Source organism: Mirounga leonina, unplaced genomic scaffold (assembly GCF_011800145.1).
Source record: "Mirounga leonina isolate KUSES-001 unplaced genomic scaffold, KU_Mleo_1.0 Mir_94, whole genome shotgun sequence".
Taxonomy (NCBI): domain Eukaryota; kingdom Metazoa; phylum Chordata; class Mammalia; order Carnivora; family Phocidae; genus Mirounga; species Mirounga leonina.
This window is the reverse complement of record NW_023270855.1, coordinates 29,634,717-29,655,948: the sequence shown is the minus strand read 5'-3', so window position 1 is coordinate 29,655,948 and position 21,232 is coordinate 29,634,717. Positions and strand designations below refer to the sequence as shown.

Below are 21,232 nucleotides of genomic sequence, written 5' to 3'. Positions count from 1 at the left end.
GTGCTTAGCAGATGACATTTGCCACCTAATCAGCATTCAGATCCTAGGAATTCCTGCCTTTTGCAGATCCGAAAACCAAGGCTTGGTGAAATCAGGTGACATGCCCAAGTCACAGAGTTAATCTTTGGTGGATCCTGGATTTGAACCCAGCCACTTTTTAAATCATTACCTTATTTTGCCTAAATGAGGAGTAGCATGTCTGGAGGCATTTACTTCCTTCCACAGCCTGTTTTGATAGCATGTTTGTTTAAAAAAAAATCCTATGGTTTGCATTTGCCAAAACCATGTGGAAGAAAACTTTACAGGACCAACTATAATTTCAGGGGTTCGAGAAACGGAATTAAGTTTTGATGTTGAATCAGATAACCTGTATGTTCTTATTCCAGCTAATCAGTGCTATAGTACCTTGATGACAAGTTGAGCATCTTATTGACCATAATTCTAGCTTGAAGAACTTTCCAGAAACATAGAGCAGGTTTATTATTATTATTATTTTTTTTTTTTTAGATTTTATTTATTATTTGGAGCGCCTGGGTGGCTCGGTTGTTAAGCATCTGCCTTTGGCTCAGGTCATGATCCCAGGGTCCTGGGATTGATCCCCACGTCAGGCTCCCTGCTCCGCAGGAAGCCTGCTTTTCCCTCTCCCTCCCCCTGCTTGTGTTCCCTCTCTCTCTCTGTCTCTCTCTGTCAAATAAATAAATAATCTTAAAAAAAAAAAAAGATTTATTATTTGGCAGAGAGTGAGAGAGCACAAGCAGGGGGAGCAGCAGAGAGGGAGAAGTAGGCTCGATCCCGGGACCCTGGCTTCATGACCTGAGCTGCAGGTAGATGCTTAACCCACTGAGCCACCCAGGTGCCCCCATAAAAAAGCTTTAATTCTAAGTTTCAGACAGGGCTGAGTTAACTACATAGACTCTGGAAACTCCTAAGTGGTTACTGTAACATCTGTCCCAGGTTTGTTAGTTCGACATTAGGAGGTTACATTAGGAGGGTTTCACGATCTGATCTGAGAAATGTATGTCCGCCTTCCAGCACATGACCAAGCCATCTGTAAATTCTGTGGCAAATCAGTCAACACCAATTTCGCCTCATAGGCAGAGAAAAAAAGGTCTCTCTTACTCCCACCGTTACACTTGGAGAAATTTTCCCATGGGCTGGTGCCTCCTCATTAAGAATGCAATTCACGAAAACAAGTGAGTTTTGTTGATATTGCAGTTTTTTGTTTTTGTTTTTGCTTCCCTGGATGTTGAGTGGGAGACAGCGTAATAGGAGGGGATGCAAACCCCAAATGTTGGGGGGGGGATTATGTTGGTATAATGAGGGCTCCAGAAAACAGATACATGTGAACGTTGAGAGTGGGCATGTGGTGATACCCCTCTCCTGCTCACGGAGTGACTGAGCACGTGTGCCCCCGTGGAGCACGGATCCCTCCTGGATTCTCGTGGAAGCAACAACGACAGAGCTGCCGTGAGCCCGGGCACAGGCTCTCCACGCATCTGTTCTAGCCGCCAGCGCTTCCAACTTTACTCTCTGATGACTGCATTCGGTCTAGGTGGTTGTCCCCCTCCGTCCCAGGGAAGTCACAAAGGAGACGGATGCCATTAAGAGTGTTTTCTCCCATGCATGTGACCGTGAACCATAGCAAAGGGTAAACACTCATCACAATAACCAGTAATTGTTGAATTGATACAAAGCAAACGTTCTATTGAATCCTCCCACCCGACCTGGGTGGTAGCTAAGGGGTCACAACTGCATCTTCTTCTCAAGGGAGGAAACCGCTTCCAGAGGGGAATGACTTGCCCAGGATCACAGAGCTGGTATGTTTTAGAAGTATTTAAATCTAGGGTTTTGTTTTGTTGACCTGAGACCCTTTATGGCTGGCCTGTTTATTCCTTCCTGAGTTGCTTGTTTATTCAAAGATGTTTTTAAAGCATCTAGTTTGTGCCAGGCACAGGCGACTCAGCGAGGAGACCGAGTTCCTGTCTTCAGGCAGCTTATAGGCTAATGGGGGAGATGAGCAGGTGAAGAAAGGTAATCCCAAATGCAGGTCCGAGACCTGTTTTATTTAGCTGATCTATGGTTTTCAAGAATCTGGATTGTTTTGGAAAATAGGAAGATTTTACTTAAAACCCCAGCTATCTGGGTTCTCGTGATGAATCAGGTAAGGTGGTAACATTGTTGTCATGTTCTCCTGTGGCATTAGTGGGCTGGATAGAGCTAACCACGGAGACATCTTTTGGGGGCGAAGGGCACCAGCTGGCCAGCCTGTCCGTCTCTGCCCTCCCTGCAGCCCCCCGGCTGGCCCCTGCATTTGGGTTCCCCTGAGTTCCAGTCGTGACTTAGGGAGACGGTGTTCTAGAAGGGACTCTGACCACTGCCAGGGTGGGGCGGGGATGAGTCCGAGCCGGGGGGAGGCTCCTTGGAGGAGAGGATGTTGAACTGTGATTTTCACAGAACAGAGAAAAGCCACAAATGCTCCAGGCAGAGCTCTGTGTCAGAGCTGACAGCGAGGTACTTGGTCACTGCATGATCAGTTTGCCAGAGGGAAGATGCTGTCAGACTGCCCTTCGTCCATGCACAATGAAGTCTGCTTTTGTGGGTAGAATCAGAATCTTTGCTAGGGGATTTGGCCTATTCAAAGGCACTGGGCTAGTCCAGCGTGCTCTTAGGTGGCTTGTGTGCAGAAGGGAATGGGAACGAAGAGTAGGTTTATATGCTTTACTCAAGTCTAGCAAAATCCAAGTTTCCAACTTGCACTTTGTGGTGGCTTTGTGCAATCACCTTTATCTCTTCTGCAAACAGACCGCTCACAGGACCCCTGGTATTCCAGGCATCAGTGTTTTCTTTTAAAACTGGTGACTGCCCATGCCCCTCATCCCTTTCTGGAACCCGTCTCTGTGGCCATATTTCAAGATATTTTTTTTTTAATCATTAGGAATAATTTTTACAATTCAACCCTTCAGATCCTGACAATGTGTCAAGCCAGTGGGGAGAGCTAAGGCGCGTTGCATGATGCCAAAATATGGCTTGCCTCGGAGGGCTTGGGTTGATGATATGGTGGTGCTAAGCTGTCTTTGCTCTGAGATGCTAAAAGGCATGGGGGTGGGGAGCCTTCCGAGGTCCCCAGCTGTTCCTTGATGTGGGCACTGTTTTTCCTATCTCCCTGCAGCTGTGTGCCGGGGATCTGGGTCACGTACCAGCTAATGTTGCCGATCCCAGGCAACTTTTTGCTCAATAACCGTTTCCCAAATGGCTACTCGGGGGCTTTTCAGAATTCACAAGAACTGTCAGTTGTTATAGTAACCGGCCCCCTGCTGTCGAGTTGGCCCTGAGATGCCAGTCGAAGCTCTTGGAACAGGCTAACACGTAGTCATTAGACAAAAGCAGGGAGAGATTCACTGCTGAAGGTTGCCATTTAAACATACTCCGTGATACTTAAAAGAAGGGATTGGTTCTGTTAAGGAGGAAAGGGATGGATACATTTTTTTTTAAAAAAGCAAACTGACTTTTCAGGAAAGGGCAATGTCTATGTTGAGTCTCTGCTACATAACCAACACCTGTCTTTGGATTTCTCACAATTAAGTGTCGTCTCTCCCAGGGTCGATTGTGTCTGTCCTGTGGGCTTGCTCAGGTGGCCCCCTCAGTTATTCAAGGTATTAGTTACTGGTTTTATGGCATTTGCTTCTCAGCGAAGTGTTGTCAGTTTACGGGTGGTAGTTTTAAGCGCCTGTGATTGTGTGTGAGGAAAAGCTGCGGAGATAGCCGGCTCCGCTCCAAAATTCCCGAAAGAGTAAATCTGGCAGAATTCAGAGTAGGGCTAAGGGTTGAGAAGAAGTCTAAATATTTTAGGAAGCTGCAAATTTCAAGTTTCTATGAAGATTTGCAAAAACACTCCCAACACACTCGTGATTTCTTCAGATTAATGTTCATCGCTGCACCGAGTACGTTCATGATGTTTTGAGGACAGTTGTTGTAGTTCCAGAAGGTACTCAATAGAGGGAGACAGGGAGTTCTGAATTACAGCACGATCCCTGCCCCCCACCCTGACCCACGCACCCTTTTTAATCATATTCTCCACTTTCGGTTTCTCCAAGTTTTGGTTCCTGTTCCAAGCACTCTTACCCAATATAGAGGCTAATGATCCTCAAAATAAATGAAAGGTGATATTAGAAGAGAAACCTAACACTTGAAAATTCAAGGATGTTCATCCCAGAGTAAAAACTACCAAGTAAATCAGAAGCTCTCCAATGTTCTTTGGAATCACACACCTGAAGTCAGAGTTCTGAGTGGGGCTCAACAGAACTTCCAATGAAAGAGAACTTTGCTACAAGCGAGTTTGCCTTCGCTGTTCTATCAACAGAGTTTGGGAATAATAGGAATCATTCCAGTGTGAATAGCCTATAGGGATAGCCTAGGTTGTTAGGGGATTAAATGTAATTAAGTAAACACCTTCCAGTGTTCCTATGGAACAAAAAATAAATGTATCTTTCAAAAGCTAGAAACAAGACTCATGCTGCCGTTACTAAGTTTTAAGGGGAAACTGAATATCAGACCTAGTATATAGCCGTAGACTGCTTCTCTGAGGTGTCTCTCCCACCAATTCCCCAGTCTGGTTTGTGAATCAGTAAAGTGTCTGGAGATGAGAGGCATGCATGGAGAGAAGACAAAACCCTGATTGGTCTAACGGCACCACATTCACATACATTTGCGACGGAGGGGAGGTTCAGATGATCCCCAGGATATTCCTGCTGAGTTCTGTTGACTTTAATGGTGTTTTATTTTATTTTATTTTTTTAAGATTTATTTATTTATTTGAGAGAGCAAGAAGAGAGAGAGTACATGAGAGGGGGGAGGGTCAGAGGGAGAAGCAGGCTCCTCGCTGAGCAGGAAGCCCGATGCGGGACTCGATCCCGGACTCCAGGATCATGACCTGAGCCGAAGGCAGTTGCTTAACCAACTGAGCCACCCAGGCGCCCCTTAATGGTGTTTTAAATGATCGCATTTGCCAAAGCATCACATCAAAGGTGGAAGGTTAGATATATGAATGGGAAAATCCAATCATGATTAGATTTGTGATATCCCTACCTACTGTTAAGACCAGGAGTCATACAGGTTTCTAACCTGTAACAACCGCTTTTAAGAGCAAAGTTCCCATGTCGTATTTCTTAACTAAGCACAAAAAAACCTTGATAAACCCAGTCCCCTTTGTGTGTAAGCTTTCTCTTTTGAAAATGCCCCAAATTGGGACCAGTGATGGGTATGTCTGTGTTAGGTGGAGGGAGGGCATCCATGTGGAACTCTTGGTGGCCAAATTGGGACCAGTGATGGGTATGTCTGTGTTAGGTGGGAGGGAGGGCATCCGTGTGGAACTCTTGGTGGCCAACTGAACGTACTGTCTTCCATACCTGTTCTCTTTTGTTTTTTGTCTGTTTAGAGGATGTAACAAAATAAAGTCCAAGGGCTCTCCCAGACGTTTCCGTGAACTGCCTTCTTCTGGGGAGAGAGGAGAGAAGGGGAGCAGGTGAGGGGCGGTCAAGCTTAAGGGGGGATGCCTCTTTGGCCGGGACTGGCTTGCTGGATTTTTGTTTTGTTGCCCTGGGGATGGAAGTCCTTTAGACAGCACAGTGCTGCAACTTACCTGTCTTACCCCAACTCCCAAAAGTTAAGAATTGCAAATACCAACACAGCTTGCGGGTAGCTGGTAGCAATGAAAGTATGTCCCGCGTGTGCTTGCTTTGCTTTATTTGGCAGTTTTGGGGGGGGTTATTTCTAGAAGGGGACATACTGGAATGTTCTATGTTGATGTGTCTGTATGTCAGTTGCATCCATTATCTTTCCAAAATTTCAGATGTTTGCATGTTTCAGAGCTTTAAAAAAAAAAAAAAAAAAACGCATGCATTAAGCCTTACAAGTGACAAATATCTTTTAGAAACCTAAATGTATAAATAAGCTAAGGAAGAAGAGTAGGAAAGGAAGAGAGAAGTGAGCAAATGGGGGATATAACGTGTTTTTCCATAAGAGTGAAATTTTTTAAAAATGAAAGCACACTCGTTCTAGATAGCTTGAAGACTGGGAAAATTTATTGTCCTGGAATGATTTACAGTAAACCTTTAGAAGTCCTGATCATGTGATCTTAATCACCCCACATGAGCCTCTTGATAATATTTTTATAAGGCTTATCTAGGAAAACTCTACTTAATATTAATGTGGTAATTAATATTTTAATATTGCCAGTTAGGATAATTCACTAATACTGTGTTGTGAGTAGTTTCTTATTACTTTCAATGAACCAATTTATAGTATTTACCTTAGAATCTTTACATGAAATGATTTGTCTCCCTTGGTTGAGGATAAGTCAGATTATTGAGATGAAATTTTAGATACCCATAGACTCTAATCAGGTATACTTATGAGATCTGAGAAGGTAGAGTACAGGAATTGTGGAAGATGAATGAGAAATTCTATGATCTACCTTCTTCTAAGCTACATGGTGTGGTTTTGGCCTTCTGGGGAAAAGGGGTAACTGCTGACACTGGTAATGTAATTATTCTTTCTAAGATCTTTTTACTTACTGAAGTCTTCAATGTTCTAATCTGTTTCCAAAACTCCAATGGTAAAGACCAAAATAGAATCCCCTCTGTATAGCATTAGATTCCAAGTTCTAATCTTAGAGTACCTTCGACATCATGTAAATGCCTAATATTCATGCCCAGTCTGTTATAAATATGATGTGTTTCTGACCGTAACACATTAAAAAGTGGATCACCTCAGGGACACCACAGAGATAATGCACATCTGATGTCTACATTCTCTTCAGATGTGATGCCATAGCTAGGTGGCCCGTGGTTAACTCTAATTTATGTTCCTAGCCCCAGATGTGGGAGAGCTTACTACAGATGTATTTTAGTTCCTAGGAGGGTGTGTTTTGTTACAAGGTGCTCAGTCTCTCTGGTTTCTTCTCTGCTTCTGAGTGCCAGAAGCTTGGGGGTAGCACAATGACTTTCATTTAGATCTAGAAGTTGAGCACTATCTTGGGAAGCTGTATACAAGTGTTTATAGAATCCACCTGATTATGGATCCCATATTTTACTTTACTTTGTTGATAATATAGTAGCAAAGATAGACCTTGGCTCAGGGAGAGAGAGGTTCTCACTGTGGCTCTACTTCTTCTGGCTGTGTGACCTTAAGCAACTGAACAAAGCCCTCTGAGCCTTGATGTCATCATCTAAGTAGGTCCAATGATAGTTCCTTTTCATGGGGTTGTTGCGAAGAGGAAATGAGGGAGTACATGTGAAGTGCTTAGTGTGTGTAATATATTTCCCCATCCAAAGGATGGGCAACAGAGACTCTGTCTGGGCTCTCCTCTTGGGTGGCTGAGGTGGGACAGCCCTGGGGCGGTCTGAGTCCTGAGCAGTGCCCCTTCTCCTCACTGCTGGATGGGCTTTGCTAATCAATCCATGATGAAGGGTGGGCCAGATAGAGATCCTGTCCTCCAGGGAGGGGCTCGGATCTCCCCAATTCCTTATGCCGGCTGCCCTGCCATACTCTGTTCCTCCAGAGCTTACAGTTCCTCATTCATCTTGATGGCTGTGTGTGCCGAAGACCACCAGCCCACTCTCCCCTCTCCTCCCTCCTCCTGTATCCCAGGAGCATTGGCAGCAGCCTCTGACCCAGTTCTGTCCTCTGCTGCACTATAAAAAGCCTCCCAGAGAACAGGGGCCCCACCCTCCCCTGCCAGGCTGCAGATGCATCAGGGAATCGGGGCATCAGCCTCTCATCTCCTGCCTTGGCCTCTTCCTCTCCACTCTCATTTCCTGTCCTGGTCTGCATCCCATCCAAAATATGGCAGGGAATCAGGAGAAGAGCCCAAAAAGCTGCCCGAAGAGCAACCCTCCAAACAGTTACAATAGCTCTTGCAAAGTCTGTGCACATAAACCCGAGGGTGATATCCATTCGCCCATTTGGTCTGACCTCACTTGCCTTGAACAGTCCCCGCGCACAGTGGGACGAGGAAGCCTGTGCAGTCTGAGGGTGGACAGAACCCTTAAAGCAGGACACTGGCTACAGGAAGTGACAGCCGGTTATCCCCCCAGAACAGAGAAGAAAAAAAATAAATAAAAATCAGACCTACGTATTTAATTTTTCCAAAAAAAAAAGTAGTTGCTTTAAATTTTGAATAGGTAATACTTAACGCAGTTGAAAATCAAAGAGCTTAATATTCTGTATACCCCTCCATCTCCATCTGCTCACCTACCCACCTGACTCCCTACCTCATCACAAATAGGTAACCACGACTGCTGGTTTGTTGTTTCTTCTTCCAGACATTGGGGGCGGGGTGTGTAAGCAAATAGGAACCTCTACCCCCAGATCTCCTTTTACACGGTAGAACATTGCGTACACTGCCCTACTCCTTGCTTGTTTCACTTAACGTGATTTTCCTCTATGCGTCTGTGGTTTCCTTGTGCTTTTTTCCAGAAGCACGCTATTCCTTTGTATAGTTGTCCTGATTTATTTCACCAGTCCTGTATGGCTGTCCTTTTGGTTGTTCCTAGTCTTTTGTTATTACAAGCAGTACCAAGGTGAATAACTTTATGTCATTGTGCAAGTGGAGAAGTCTATCTGTAGGACAAAAGTCAGGACATGGGCTGTGTCAGGAGCGACAAGCATGTGTAATTTTGATGGATGGCACCAAGTTGCCCTCCCCGGAACCATACCCATGGTGGCTTCTCTCAACAACACATGAGCCCCTGTTTCCCTACACCTTACCCAGCATGGTATGGTGTCAAGCAGGAGTGATTTTTCCAGCCTCATGGGCGGGGGGGAGTAATGGTATGTTAGTATAGTTGGAATGTGTTTTCTCTTATCATGAGTGAGGCAGAGCATCGTTCACGTTTGTGTCCTTTGTATCTCTTTTGCTCTAAACTGTTGGTCTTTTGTTCGTTTTTCCTTTGCAACAATTGTTGGTCTTTCTCTAATCAAGAGAGATGACTGTCAGCAGTCAGGGTTGCGAATATTTTTTTCCTAATCTGTGGTTTGTCTCTGAACTCTGTTCATGCTGTTTCTTCGACTTCATGTACTCAGATTTACCCATAAACTTCTTTTTTGGTTTCCAGATTTTGAGTCCTTGTTAGAAAGTCTTTCTCCATTCTGAGATGACTTATTTTAGTACTTTTATGATTTCAGAGTTTAATGTTAAATTCTTAAATCGCTTGGAATTTGACCTGGTTGATAGTGTGATGTCTAAATCAACTTTTCTCTTTCCCAGAGGGTCCCAAGTACTTAAAAAGTACTACCATAGGGCTGTTAAGTGAAAAGACATGTCATACCTTGCTAGATCCTTAAAATAACACTCTTCCAGCTAAAGTCTGACCAACTTAGTATATTAATGAAATAGTCACCAAAAAGTGTTTACCAGAACACTGTATGTTACAGATGTTGAATCCTGTGCAATGAATAAAACGTGAGTTTTCATTTCCCACCTCCTGCCCAAAAGGAGTCGGACCATCCTGTCCCCATTAACCACCTCCATCCGTGGTAGATTGTGTAACTGCCTTGAAACAGTGGCAAGAGGAGAGGTGGAGTCCCTTAAGCCTCAGTTCAGAAATTCAGAACATTCCAGGCCAGCGTTCTAAGTGTGGGACAGCTACCTCCCAAAGCCCCCGACTTCAAGCCTTCTTTTCTGGGTAAAAGCTCGGAGGACTGGGAAGTGCAGTCTAGAGCTCCCTTGCTTAACGCCAGCCACGACGTAAAAAACTGCCCTGTTCAGGTTCTTGGTCCGCTCAAAATGTGGTTTATGAAACGACCACTGCTGTCTTATCTCCTGGAAAGCATTAGCAGTATTTCCGTCATTCCTACGACTCTCCAGGGATTGCTCGGCAAACTTAATATTTAGCATGAAAATGTATTGTGCTGAAACCACTTAGGTGTATATCATTTAATTTGCTCCCACATTCCTTAGATGCTAATTGCAGGCACTTAGTATCCTCCCATGAAATTCTTGCTTCAGAAATCAGGTTTTTGTCACTTGCAGCTGTAACAAGAGTTGAATGGGCCATCTCTCCTGACCATGTGAGACCCAGAATATTTTGAAACCTTTTCTCCTCATTTAATATGCATATCCTCTCTCACATCTCATCCGTCTTCATGGCTGGGTACACTTTTCCTCTTTCCTTTTTCTCTTCACCTCCTCCTCACATCTGACAGGCTGTACTTATCCAAGGTATGACAACCCTATGTCCCGGGATTTCCAGAATTGCCCTGAGGTGAAATATGTCATTTGATTATTCCCCAAAGTACTTTGATATTTGTCAGATCACATGTGCCTTTTACGGTTTGGAGAATATGAAAATGAGCAGTGCAATTCTGAATTCTTTTTAGGAGAGTCCTTCCTGGAAAGATAATACAAGCATAAACTGAGCTGTACAAACAGAATCCTTTCACATACAGTAAAGGAAACTGAACAGCAAGTGAGTGGTTGCATCTGAAAAAAATCTCAACTCAGAACTTACAGTGGGCTCTTTTCCAAGTGGGACCCCTAAGTTATTTCAAGCAGACACTCCTCTTTGAGGAAAAGCCCAACAACGCCCACGGGCTTTTCCTTCTATTGTCTTTGTCACTTCAATTTCTAGAGACATTTTGCCCTAATAAATCAATCCACATCTTTTTAACACCGCTCTCAATCATCTTCCTTGAAGGCATGTGAATGTTCTCAACTTTCTATTTATAAGTGGCTCTTATTCATACATGGTTTACTACAACAGATCCATTCACGAAAGTAAATATTAACGTGATTTCTGTACTCAGCAGCATGAAAATAAATGGGATTATTAGCAGGCATGGCACTATAAATTTAGATGAGGGCAGTATATAAATCAGTTAGGATTGCTTAATTAATATGCAGCATTAGCTCAGCCAACTGCCCGTTCTCGTCTGCAATTAGCATTTTGAGCTGCACAGTGCTGACAAACTCCTTGTCACCCTGATACGATTATAAAACCGTTAAGCTTAATTGGAAGATAGTGACTGGGCTTCTGATCCCCACACATCGTTCGGTTATTTTGTCATCCCAGGTTCGTGTAGGACTCTAGGAATGGTTTTGTGATCTGCTCTTCCCCGGGCCCCAGCAGTGGTGATGTGGAAGGCGGTGTTGTAATAAGCCAGGGACCCAGAATGAGAACAATGGGACCTCTCATCGCTTGTGTAAAGGGATGTACACTTTGACCCAGATGTCTATATATCTCAGAAACCTCTGCTCCTGTAAGCAGGGCTGGAAATGCTGCCTTTTGAGGACTCTTTTCGATATACAGTGGTGCTAAGTGGAATTCCAGACCTTTCCAATATTCAGTCTTTCTGAACTAAGATCAGCAGTTTGCTTTTGAAAAGTCTCTGTCGCCTCTATTATTCCCAGATTCTTGTCAGACGGGGCAGAAAGAGATGTAAGTAAGAATGAAGACGGCAAAGGTTATCTCTGCAAGTATTTGGGGGAAAAACTGAAGCAACAGAAAGGAAAGTCTTTCTGTAGAACTTGGGTCATTCTGGGTGTTCCGCGTTAAGGGTGTGTCCGATTCCTGGAAGGAGATGGGGAGGGAGAAGGGCAAGTCTAGAGATTTCTTCCTCATCTTCCTCGTTTGCTGCATTTTATTTGAATAGTAAGTCTCTGTAACTTGAGTAATTATTGATACTGATAAAGTACTGCCGGAGCTGCTGCAGTCGGGGAGTGTGTCTGTCTGTCTGTCTCTCATCCAGAGAACCAGTTAAACGCCCCGGGCCTGTCCTGTGCTGGCACCGTGTGTGTATGCTGTGGGGAGGGGGGGCTCGGAGAAGCGACACTCATGGCTTGCTACTGGTCGATATTTACTGCATCCTGAGGACATGCCCTGTGCTTTCTCTCCAGCAGAGAACCCTTGGCTTTTGAAAAAGCCTCTCTCCAAAATCTCTCCCTTACCTAAAGGAATGAGAAGGTACTTTTAGAAATTTTAGTCCAAGACCAAACGTTCATGACTGTCCACTTAACGTGTCCATGGGCGTTTTACAAGCTCGACTGACCCATCCGTGCACGAGGCACCACACAGGCCCGGACCACAGATCGTGGGGTTGGGCTTGAGACCGAGGGAGCTGCTCGCCGGAATCCGTATCAATTTGATGAGCTACTAGAGAGGGTATCACACGTTATCCTCTTGACTCCCAGTCAAGCCTTTCCTGGAAGTCTTAAAATTTAAGAGCCCACATTAGTTTTCTAAAAATGGATGAATGAATGGAAAGTGATACAGCAAGTGTGTTTGCATTTTGCTACTTAGAACTTTTCATGAGTTGCACATCTATCTAATAGTCAAGCACCAGAAACACTGGGCTTGGATTTAGGAGCTGTGTTACATGAAAAATGTATACTTTTAAACGGTCGACTGTCAATTCAGTGCAGAGAGGCGGTTTTTCTACGAGAGGCACGTAAGGAGTGCAGCCAACTCAGGGACCAGCAAATGCACATCTCCCTTTTTGTTTGCCTTCTGGTCCCCATACCCCTTGAGTTGGAACTGAGGAAAAATTACCTCGTGCCCACGGGGGGGTCTTTCTTGCTGCTATCTAGAAGCATTCAGTGAATGTTTGATGTAACTCTATCTTGATATTTCTTCATGGGGATGAGTTTGAGAGAGCCGTCTAACTCTGTTTTTCAGTTTTGTTCAAATGGCAGGAGACTTGGAATAAGGACATCAGAACATCCATAAACTACTTAATAAGTAAATACAGATTCAATTCCATGACACAAACCAAAATTTAATTGGCTGGCAGATAAGCAGAGCAGTCCACAAAGGTGGCGTAAAGAGTCACTTTAGGAGGAAAAACTTTCACTTGAGGAATCTGCGATCTGAGAAGATACTTCTCCAATATGGGTGGCAGAACACGATGCTCCAGCTTCAGGAAATGCCATCCTGTTTCTGAGAACTTAGGTTCCAACAGAAACAGAGCGGAAGACCTTTCAAATTCTTATTTAAGTATGTGAGATGCAGTTTATTTTTTTCTGTATTTGAGAGGATTATGTTACCATCCTTGAATTCTCAGCTACAGTTTTTTTTATCCCATCTGGGACCCTATAAATTCTAGATGCTAGCTTTTATGGTCACTTTTAATGGTATGTGCCGTCTAAGACTGTTTTATTTCTTCAGTGGCTTTCTTAGAGTACTGAAGACTCTCTGGAACCATTTTCCCTGTATCACTGTGCTTCTTAACCAGGGACAGTAAACGCCAGCATCCTCGGGGGAGTTTTTCCAGATGACACAGGCCTGTTCCCCCACCCTGGAACTGCTCAGCTGGAATCACTAGGAGTGGGGCTCCTCCATGGGTGTTTTAAAAGCTCCCCAGACCAAAGAGATACATATGTACTGCTCAATGATAACCACCACTTGACTGAAACCCTATTGGCGTGTACGCGTGCGCGTGCGTGTGTGTGTGTGTGTGTGTGTGTGTGAGAGAGAGAGAAAGACTGACTGACTTCAGGACCCTCCAAAACCTAATTTGGATCATGACTGAGCCAGTCAGGGTCATTGGAAAAAACTTACTGTTCTCACTTCCTTAAGGGAGACATATGGGTGGGGCAGCAAGGAAGGAAAGGAAAAGGGGGGAAAGGGAAGAATATAAAAGATATGGTGGGGATCCAGCAGACTATAATTGGTAATTAAACTTGTAAATGTATTTTTCATTCCCAATGTGGTCCACTTCATTGTTTTCCTTCCCTTTTTAAGGTATTTGCTAAACAAATGTTCATTGTGAAGTAATGATAATTTTAGAAAATGGCCCTTTATGATCCAGAACCTGTTTCATTCAAGGAGGCATTTTTAGAATAAGTTAGTTGAAAGAGAATCGGACCTAGACAGAAATTTGAAATTGTATGCACAGGGACCTGCTTGAGCATTTTCAGAAATTCTGTCTCCATTCTCCTGAGCTCAAAATGAGAAACAATACTGTCTCTTCCAACCCATCACAGTGGAAACATTTAGAGGCATGAAAACTTGTTTTTTCTTTTCCCTTGTTTTCAAAATCCCTGACTTGACTTGTTTATCCCTGGACACTGCCGAAGGCCAAAGACCATCTCTCATGGGACTTCTCCGAAAAGAGTGAGTTCAGACCCAATGTCATGTGGCATTGACCCTGGACCAGCTGCTTTTCTTAGGTATTAAACCCACAATGTCTAATTTGCACACAAAAGAGTTCACCTCACTGTGGTCAATGGTGTTGAAAAGTGGACACCAAACTAGCACCTGGATCAGTCCCTCACTCAAAGCAGACCTCCAGGGGGCACCTGGGTGGTTCAGTCGGGTAAGCGTCTGCCTTCGGCTCAGGTCATGATCCCAGGGTCCTGGGATCGAGTCCCGCTGCGGGCTCCCTGCTCAGCTGGGAGTCTGCTTCTCCCTCTCCGTCTGCTGCTCCCCCTCCTTATGCTCTCTCTTTTTCTCTTTCTCTCTTCCCTCTCAAATGAATAAATAAAATCTTTAAAAAAAACAAAAACAAAAAAAGCAGACCTCTAATAATTAGTGATTAAAGGGCTAAATAACCATGTGACACATCCATAAAATGGGGAGGAAGCTAGCATTAATGAGTACGTCAGTTCCTATTTGTTATAAGGGAGTTAGGTACAGTAGGATTTAATTCTGTTACAAACACAACAGAAAACAGCCTGTCCGTGTGTCTGTATGTGGGTGGATCTCCTTGCTCCATTTTTGCTGCCCTATCCGCCGCTCATCACATGGCAGCCAGAATGAGCGTTTTGAAGATGAGTCCGACTGTGCCCCTCCACTGATTAAAGCCCTTGGTTGGCTTTCCATTTCCCGTAGATACCAGGGAAGCTTGTGCCCTTGGAGCTGCGATGGGCTGGCTCTTGGCCGCCCCTCCCCCCTTTCCCCCTGCCGCCCTTCCCTGCTTTACCTCTCGCTTCCTTTCAGTTTCTACAGCATGTAAGCTCACTCTGTTCTTTTTTTTTTTTTTTTAAGATTATTTATTTATTTATTTATTTGAGAGAGAGAATGAGATAGCATGAGAGGAGAGAGGGTCAGAGAGAGAAGCAGACTCCCTGCCGAGCAGGGAGCCCGATGCGGGACTCGATCCCGGGACTCCAGGATCATGACCTGAGCCGAAGGCAGTCGCTCAACCAACTGAGCCACCCAGGCACCCCACATACACTTTTTTAAAAGATTTTATTTATTTATTTGAGAGAGAGGATGAGAGAGAGAGAGCACATGAGAGGGGTTAGGGTCAGAGGGAGAAGCAGGCTCCCCGCCGAGCAGGGAGCCCGATGCAGGACTCGATCCCGGGACTCCAGGATCATGACCTGAGCCGAAGGCAGTCGCTTAACCAACTGAGCCACCCAGGCACCCTAAGCTCACTCTGTTCTTGAATGAGTTGCTTGACCTGCCTACTAGAGTGGTCCTCCCCGACACCTGCCCATGGCTAATCCTCTTCAGCCAGGTCTCCGCTCCAGTGGCGACCTCAGCCTGTCTTACTTTCTTCGTAGCCCTTGACTATTTGAAATCACTGGTTGACTTGTTTATTGCAGATCTTCACCCAGAGAAGCACCTTGTCTGTCTTGTCGGTCAGACCGCTCTGGCCCCTCATCGCCAATGATCGAGGGACAATAATAAAAGAGGAAAAGCATGGAAGAATATACCCCCAAAATGTTAATAGTAATGATCACTAGGCAGAGGATTTGGAGTAACTTTAATTGATTGCTTTTCCTTTTTGTTCATGTGTATTTCCTAATTTTTTTGTTGCCATCATATATTATGTATGTAATTCACATGCTTAGCCAGGCTTAAGGAAGTGGCTTTAAAGCTTCTAAGCAATTGTAGAGGGAAGGCATTATCTGCACGCTCCATGCTGAGCAGAGGGTGCTGACTCAATGTTTGCTGAGTCCTTATTCTAAGGGAAGGTATTTCCCCAAAGTTCTCTAGGTAGTTGCCCACCTGAATCCTCGTGTGGGAGGAAAGTAGGTGTGACATGCACCAAGGTACAGATGTGGAGAGCTGTGTCTCCCAGATTTCTGACCTTCATCCACACTGGTGTACTTTTCTCTGACAATCACAGGGTTATTTTGCTCCAGGGAAAATCCATTATAAACAGCAACACATGGGGCACTGGGGTGTGATGTGCTTCGGTACACACTGCCTTTTTTTTTTTTTTTTTTTGTCCCCAAAGAGAATGCAGAGCCGTTAGCTCCACATGTAACAGTGAGTGAACGGTCTGCCGGCCCTTCTTCCAGAAAAAGAATCGACAATATAGTTTATCCTTTCAGAGTGACTGACTTGAGCAATGCCTTGGCCAATAGCAACTCTTTGTACTAATAGCTTTATATATTAGAAATTTAACAGGTAGAGTAATTATGTCTTAAAACAGGAGACTCATTTGGTGTGTGTGTGTGTGTGTGTTTCCAATTAGTTCGAGTCTGACCTGATGAATTGCATGTCATTTCAGTGTTAGAGAGCACTTCTTTGGGCTAGTAAGTTCTTGAATGGTCCGGTTTCTCAACAAAGGCAGATTTTCCCTAGCTATGACACTGGGCGGTTAAGGTTTTACCCCATTTGTGAAGTCTGTCACCTGTGTTTTAACTTGAATGCTACTTTCTGGAAATCTGTGCAAATTTGAGGGAGAGAGGAATCCAAGATTAGAAAACTTGATGACTGATTTAGAAACAGAAAGAAGCTACTCCCTCAGACAAGCAAATCATGTGTGTGTGTGTTTTCACATGGATTTCCATCATTTTCACATTCAGTAGAAGATCTGGTTATTACCAGAGCCCTAAAACATTTTGTGCATTTCATATCCATGTAGCTTAAGTCAGACTGACTGACGTTCTTTCCAAATTTAGGTAAAGGCAGCTAACGATGAGTGATGAAAACTTGTTTCATTATTTATATTACCAATGCCAGGCAATTCGTAGGGGGAAAAAATCATTTTCAGCCCTCTGCACGAGCAGTCCTGCAAGACGTGTGCCGAGTAGGAGTGACTTATGTTCAGAACCCCCTAATGGCATGGAGCAGCAGTCCAGATTGCTTCTAGAACAGTGCCCAAATGTACAATCGGCTAGAGCTGCTTCCCGTCTGGAAACAGGCACGGCTTAAAGAAAAATGCCGTGCCCAGCGGAATCATCCCAGAATACTTTGGATTCAAAGAGCTAAGACAACTCTGAAGAAAAGTTGACTTACTCTAGTGGTTGGAATGCAGCCCCCAGGAACAGTAAACCTGCAGTGTGTGTAGTCGGGGCTTGGTGTGAGGCGCCAGAGGAGCGGGCTGGATCCCAGGGACACCGAGCACCAGAAGGATGCCGCCTGCTTGGCTAACAGCCCCAGCAGTAGGGCCAGCTATTGTGAAGCCCCTCTGCCAGATGAACAGGGACCCTTCTCTGGTCACAATAGCCATTCACGCTGAGCAGCCTCATTAAATATTCAGCCTGTGCTTCCGGCAGCTCATTAGGGCCGCAATGAGCAGTGACGTGGATGCTGGAAAGCCGAGGGCCGGCCAGCATCAGTAGGCAGAGGCTGAGTGAGCTGCTGATGGCTTTTCTGTGAACTGCCTGTCCTATGATGACCAGTGTTTGCTCCCTGCTTTGCCTGAAGTCCAGGTAAAATAATACAGACAACAGGCAGGGGACACCCGCGAGCTCTAGGTTCTTACCTCTGATGTGGTCTGGCCAGGGCCTTGGATTTTGAGGGCTTGCCCCCTTCAAGCCCTCTGACCCTCTCGGAGAGCGGTCTGTGGCTTCGGGGGCCTTTGCTGAGCACTAACAATGTGGTGCTATTGATGTACTTGGGGCTCTTGATGACTGCGTTTGGGAGGGTTAGAGGTGTGGTTTTGAACTTGGTGCTGGAGGTTTAGAAGACCAAATTACTCTTCTGTAACAGGTCAAATTTAGAAATATTGTGTGGGGGGGGGCGGGGAGGTGTTCATCCTAACAGTTTGTGCATCAAGTTTTGCTCCGTTGATGCCAAGTGTTGGTGGATTTGCGCAGTTCACTAGTAAGCTTTTCCCTGTTGACTATCAGGAGAGATATGGTACAATAAAAAACAAAAATAAATATTCTTCAGCTCTTGGGGATTCTTCCAATAGACGGAATGTTGTCCTTCTTAAATCTTGTTACTTTTCCATAGGCTTGCACTCAGTGCTGTGTGGTATTTAAAGCTGGTAAAATCTGTGAAGGCAGAATTGAAAAAAAAAAAAAAATGACCTCAAAATGTATTTCTCTGGTCTCACTGTTTGCATGTTTTTCTCTTTCCTACACAGAAAATGTTTTCAGACAGCTCATTTCTATGTGGAAGATAGCAGTTCACCTCGGGTGGTCCCCAATGAAAGTATCCCTATTATTCCTATTCCGGGTAAGTAAGACACACTCTTCTTTCCAATGGGCTAATTGTTTTTCTCTTTTGTTTGTACTTTTATGTGACAGCCATGACAAAATACTATTTTCCTAGCCTTTGAAAGCTTGCCCTAAGAGATCCTTCACTGAGGGGGATTTAATGAAATCTTTGCTCCTTTACATATCTGCAATGTGATAAAGTCCTCTTCAAGAGGAACAAATAGCTATGAGTTTATACAGGATAGACTCACATGCAGGGAGGGGAGGTAACAGTAGACAAAAGGGAAAGCATAGATATTTGCAATCCACTTGAACCAGGTTTCATTTTGATAAGCAACTTGCGCTTACATTTTTTTTTTTTTAATCACAATTTGTGATATGGTTTTCTCCTAAGATTCCTTCCTCTGCAGATACTTTATCTTAGCGTTGGAAGTTTTGCTTCTTAGGATTTTGTGGGCAAGTGTGGGGATACACTCTTGGTCCAGAGCAATGAAATATTTCACTGGTCCTCAGGTAGAAAAGATGAAACACTCAGTTGGTGTTAGGGGTGGGGACTGGTGGAAGATGCTGTAGTGAATCCTAGCAAATGCCATAAACACTGAGAAGTGCAGCAGCTGGTTGGTTGTAAGTAGATGGGATGTGGGAATTGAAGATGGTCCCACCATGTGTATTTGGCATCCCTTCATTTTTGCCAGATTTGAACTTGCTTCCTCTGGGTTTATGTACTGGTACATATCTATCTTTAGATATCTCTGACATCCATCCTCCTGACGTTAATTACCGTTCTGTAAACAGAGGCACTGCTTTTCGTCTAGCAGTGCGTCCACACACCTGCAGCTCTGCTCATTCTCCAGAAAGGTCTTCCCCGTCTCATATGCCATGTATTGTCCTTATTGGCTTATTGTCTCCTCCTCCTACAATGAGAGCCTCATAAAGGCAAGTGGGTATCTCCTTAGTGCTAGAATAATACCTGGCACATAGTGAGCATTTTTAATTCTCTGAATAAATGAATTCATGTCAGCAAACCTTTCTTAAAGTTCTTCAGAGGCTCTATCTGTGAAGCTCAGAGGCACAGTCGTTCTCTTGGTGCCATGGAATGCTTCTGTTGTTTAAAAACCTTCACAAGGGGCACCTGGGTGGCTCAGTCGGTGAAGCGTCTGCCTTCTGGCTCAGGTCATGATCCTGAGGTCCTGGGATCGAGACCCACATCGGGCTCCCGGTTCAGCAGGGAGCCTGCTTCTCCCTCTCCATCTCCCTGCCGCTCCCCCTTGTGAGCACACACACTCTCTGTCAAATAAATAAAACATTAAAAAAAAACCCTTCACTAGGTGCAGTTACGGTAGGGGAGTTAATTGGACCTTTATGTGTCGGTATATGTGAAGTCATTAGGTATTGCTGGAATTGGCCATGTTTTCTCCATTCTGGTCACCTTCTCTCATGAAAGCTTGTCACACAGAAACAAGAGGGGTAGCACAAAAGTCTCTGGGTAAGTTCCCACTGGATCATTTCATGGCTGCTAACCCATTCCCAGACAGACGGGATAGGTTTTGTGTTCCCCTCCATTCTTCTTCACTGACCCTCACCCTTGAGTCTTGGTAGAGGAAATTGCACTCCTGCCTTTGAGAGGAGAGGAAGCAGACAGGAATCCTCAGTCTTCCACTTGCATGGAATAAGTAGTTTTGTCCAATCTGCAGGAATCATGCGCTAGCACGTGTGTATAATCATTTTCCTCTTGCATCACCTAGAATTCTCAGAAAATGCCAACCCATTGTTCCTGCCTTGCTGCACCTCTGGATAGGTGTTTCAGACCAGAAAGGCTTTTGAGTGTTTTCTCCCTCATTTCCCAGCTACCTGTTTAATCACCGGGGTAAATACAGTAGTCCTCCCCACCCGCCCCCCCTTTTCCATGAGGCATATGTTCTGTCACCCCCAGTGGATGCCTGGAACTGCAGGTCTTATCAAACCCTATGTATACTGTTTTCTCCTATACGTACATACCTGCGAGAAAGTTGAATTTATAAATCAGGCACAGTAAGAGATTCACAATAATAACTAATAATAAAATAGAAGAATTATAACCATGTATTGTAATAAAAATTACGTGGTCCCTCTCTCAAAATATCTTATTGTACTGTCCTCACTGTTCTTGTGATGGTGCGAGAGGATAAAATGCCCGTGGGACGGGCTGCAGTGAGGGGAGTGACGTAGGCGTTGTGACGTAGCGTTCGGCTACGATTGTCCTTCTGATGGTACATCAGGAGGAGGAGGGGGATCACCTGCATCTGGACCGCAGCTGCAGGTACCTAAAACCCCGGATGAGGGGGACTACTGTACTCACAACCCAAGGGCGTTTCTTGAAACGTGAGTATTTCCTAATTCGTACTCGCTGGTGGTGTAAGTACATGAAAAGATAATTGCTTCAGATTCTCCACTGACTGAGAAATCCGTGGTGGTCAGTTGTCCCTTGCTGGACATAGTAAACGCAGCCTTGAGCTGTAACGCAGCTGTGGAAATGAAGTAGTTGGAATGGGGTAGTGCAGTGTGACAGTAAAGGATGAGAGCAACCAAGAGTGAGGCCACTCCTTCTCTGTTTTCCCAGATGGCACAGCCTTCATGGGGGGGGGGAGCGGGGGATGCCAAGACCAATCAACTCATTTCACCCTTAACTGGGAAGAAGTTACTCTCCATGACCTTTCTTTACAGATTTTTTCAATTTCATCCCATTCTCTCCCTTTTTCTGAAACAAAACCCCCACTGACCTGTTTAATAGTCCCATTTGTAAAATACTTTGCAATTTATGATGCACTTCAACGATCCATTATTCTCTTTATTCTTACAGTTTCTTCTGGTTATTAGCATCCAACTATGTCATGCGTAAGAAATTCAATATAGGAA

At 44.6% G+C, this 21,232-nt stretch overlaps 1 protein-coding gene across 3 annotated transcripts in view; it reads left to right on the top strand.

The window, feature by feature from the left end:
* Window positions 1-21,232, top strand: part of PTPRG (protein tyrosine phosphatase receptor type G) — a 705,012-nt gene that overhangs the window by 630,291 nt on the left and 53,489 nt on the right. For 2 of the 3 annotated variants that reach the window (XM_034996466.1, XM_034996465.1), the window contains exon 14: window positions 18,265-18,356. In XM_034996466.1, coding sequence (XP_034852357.1) covers window positions 18,265-18,356 — 92 coding nt within the window. Of the gene's footprint in view, window positions 1-5,434; window positions 5,522-18,264; window positions 18,357-21,232 lie in introns of all 3 variants that reach the window. The other variant, XM_034996467.1, reaches the window with a different exon arrangement.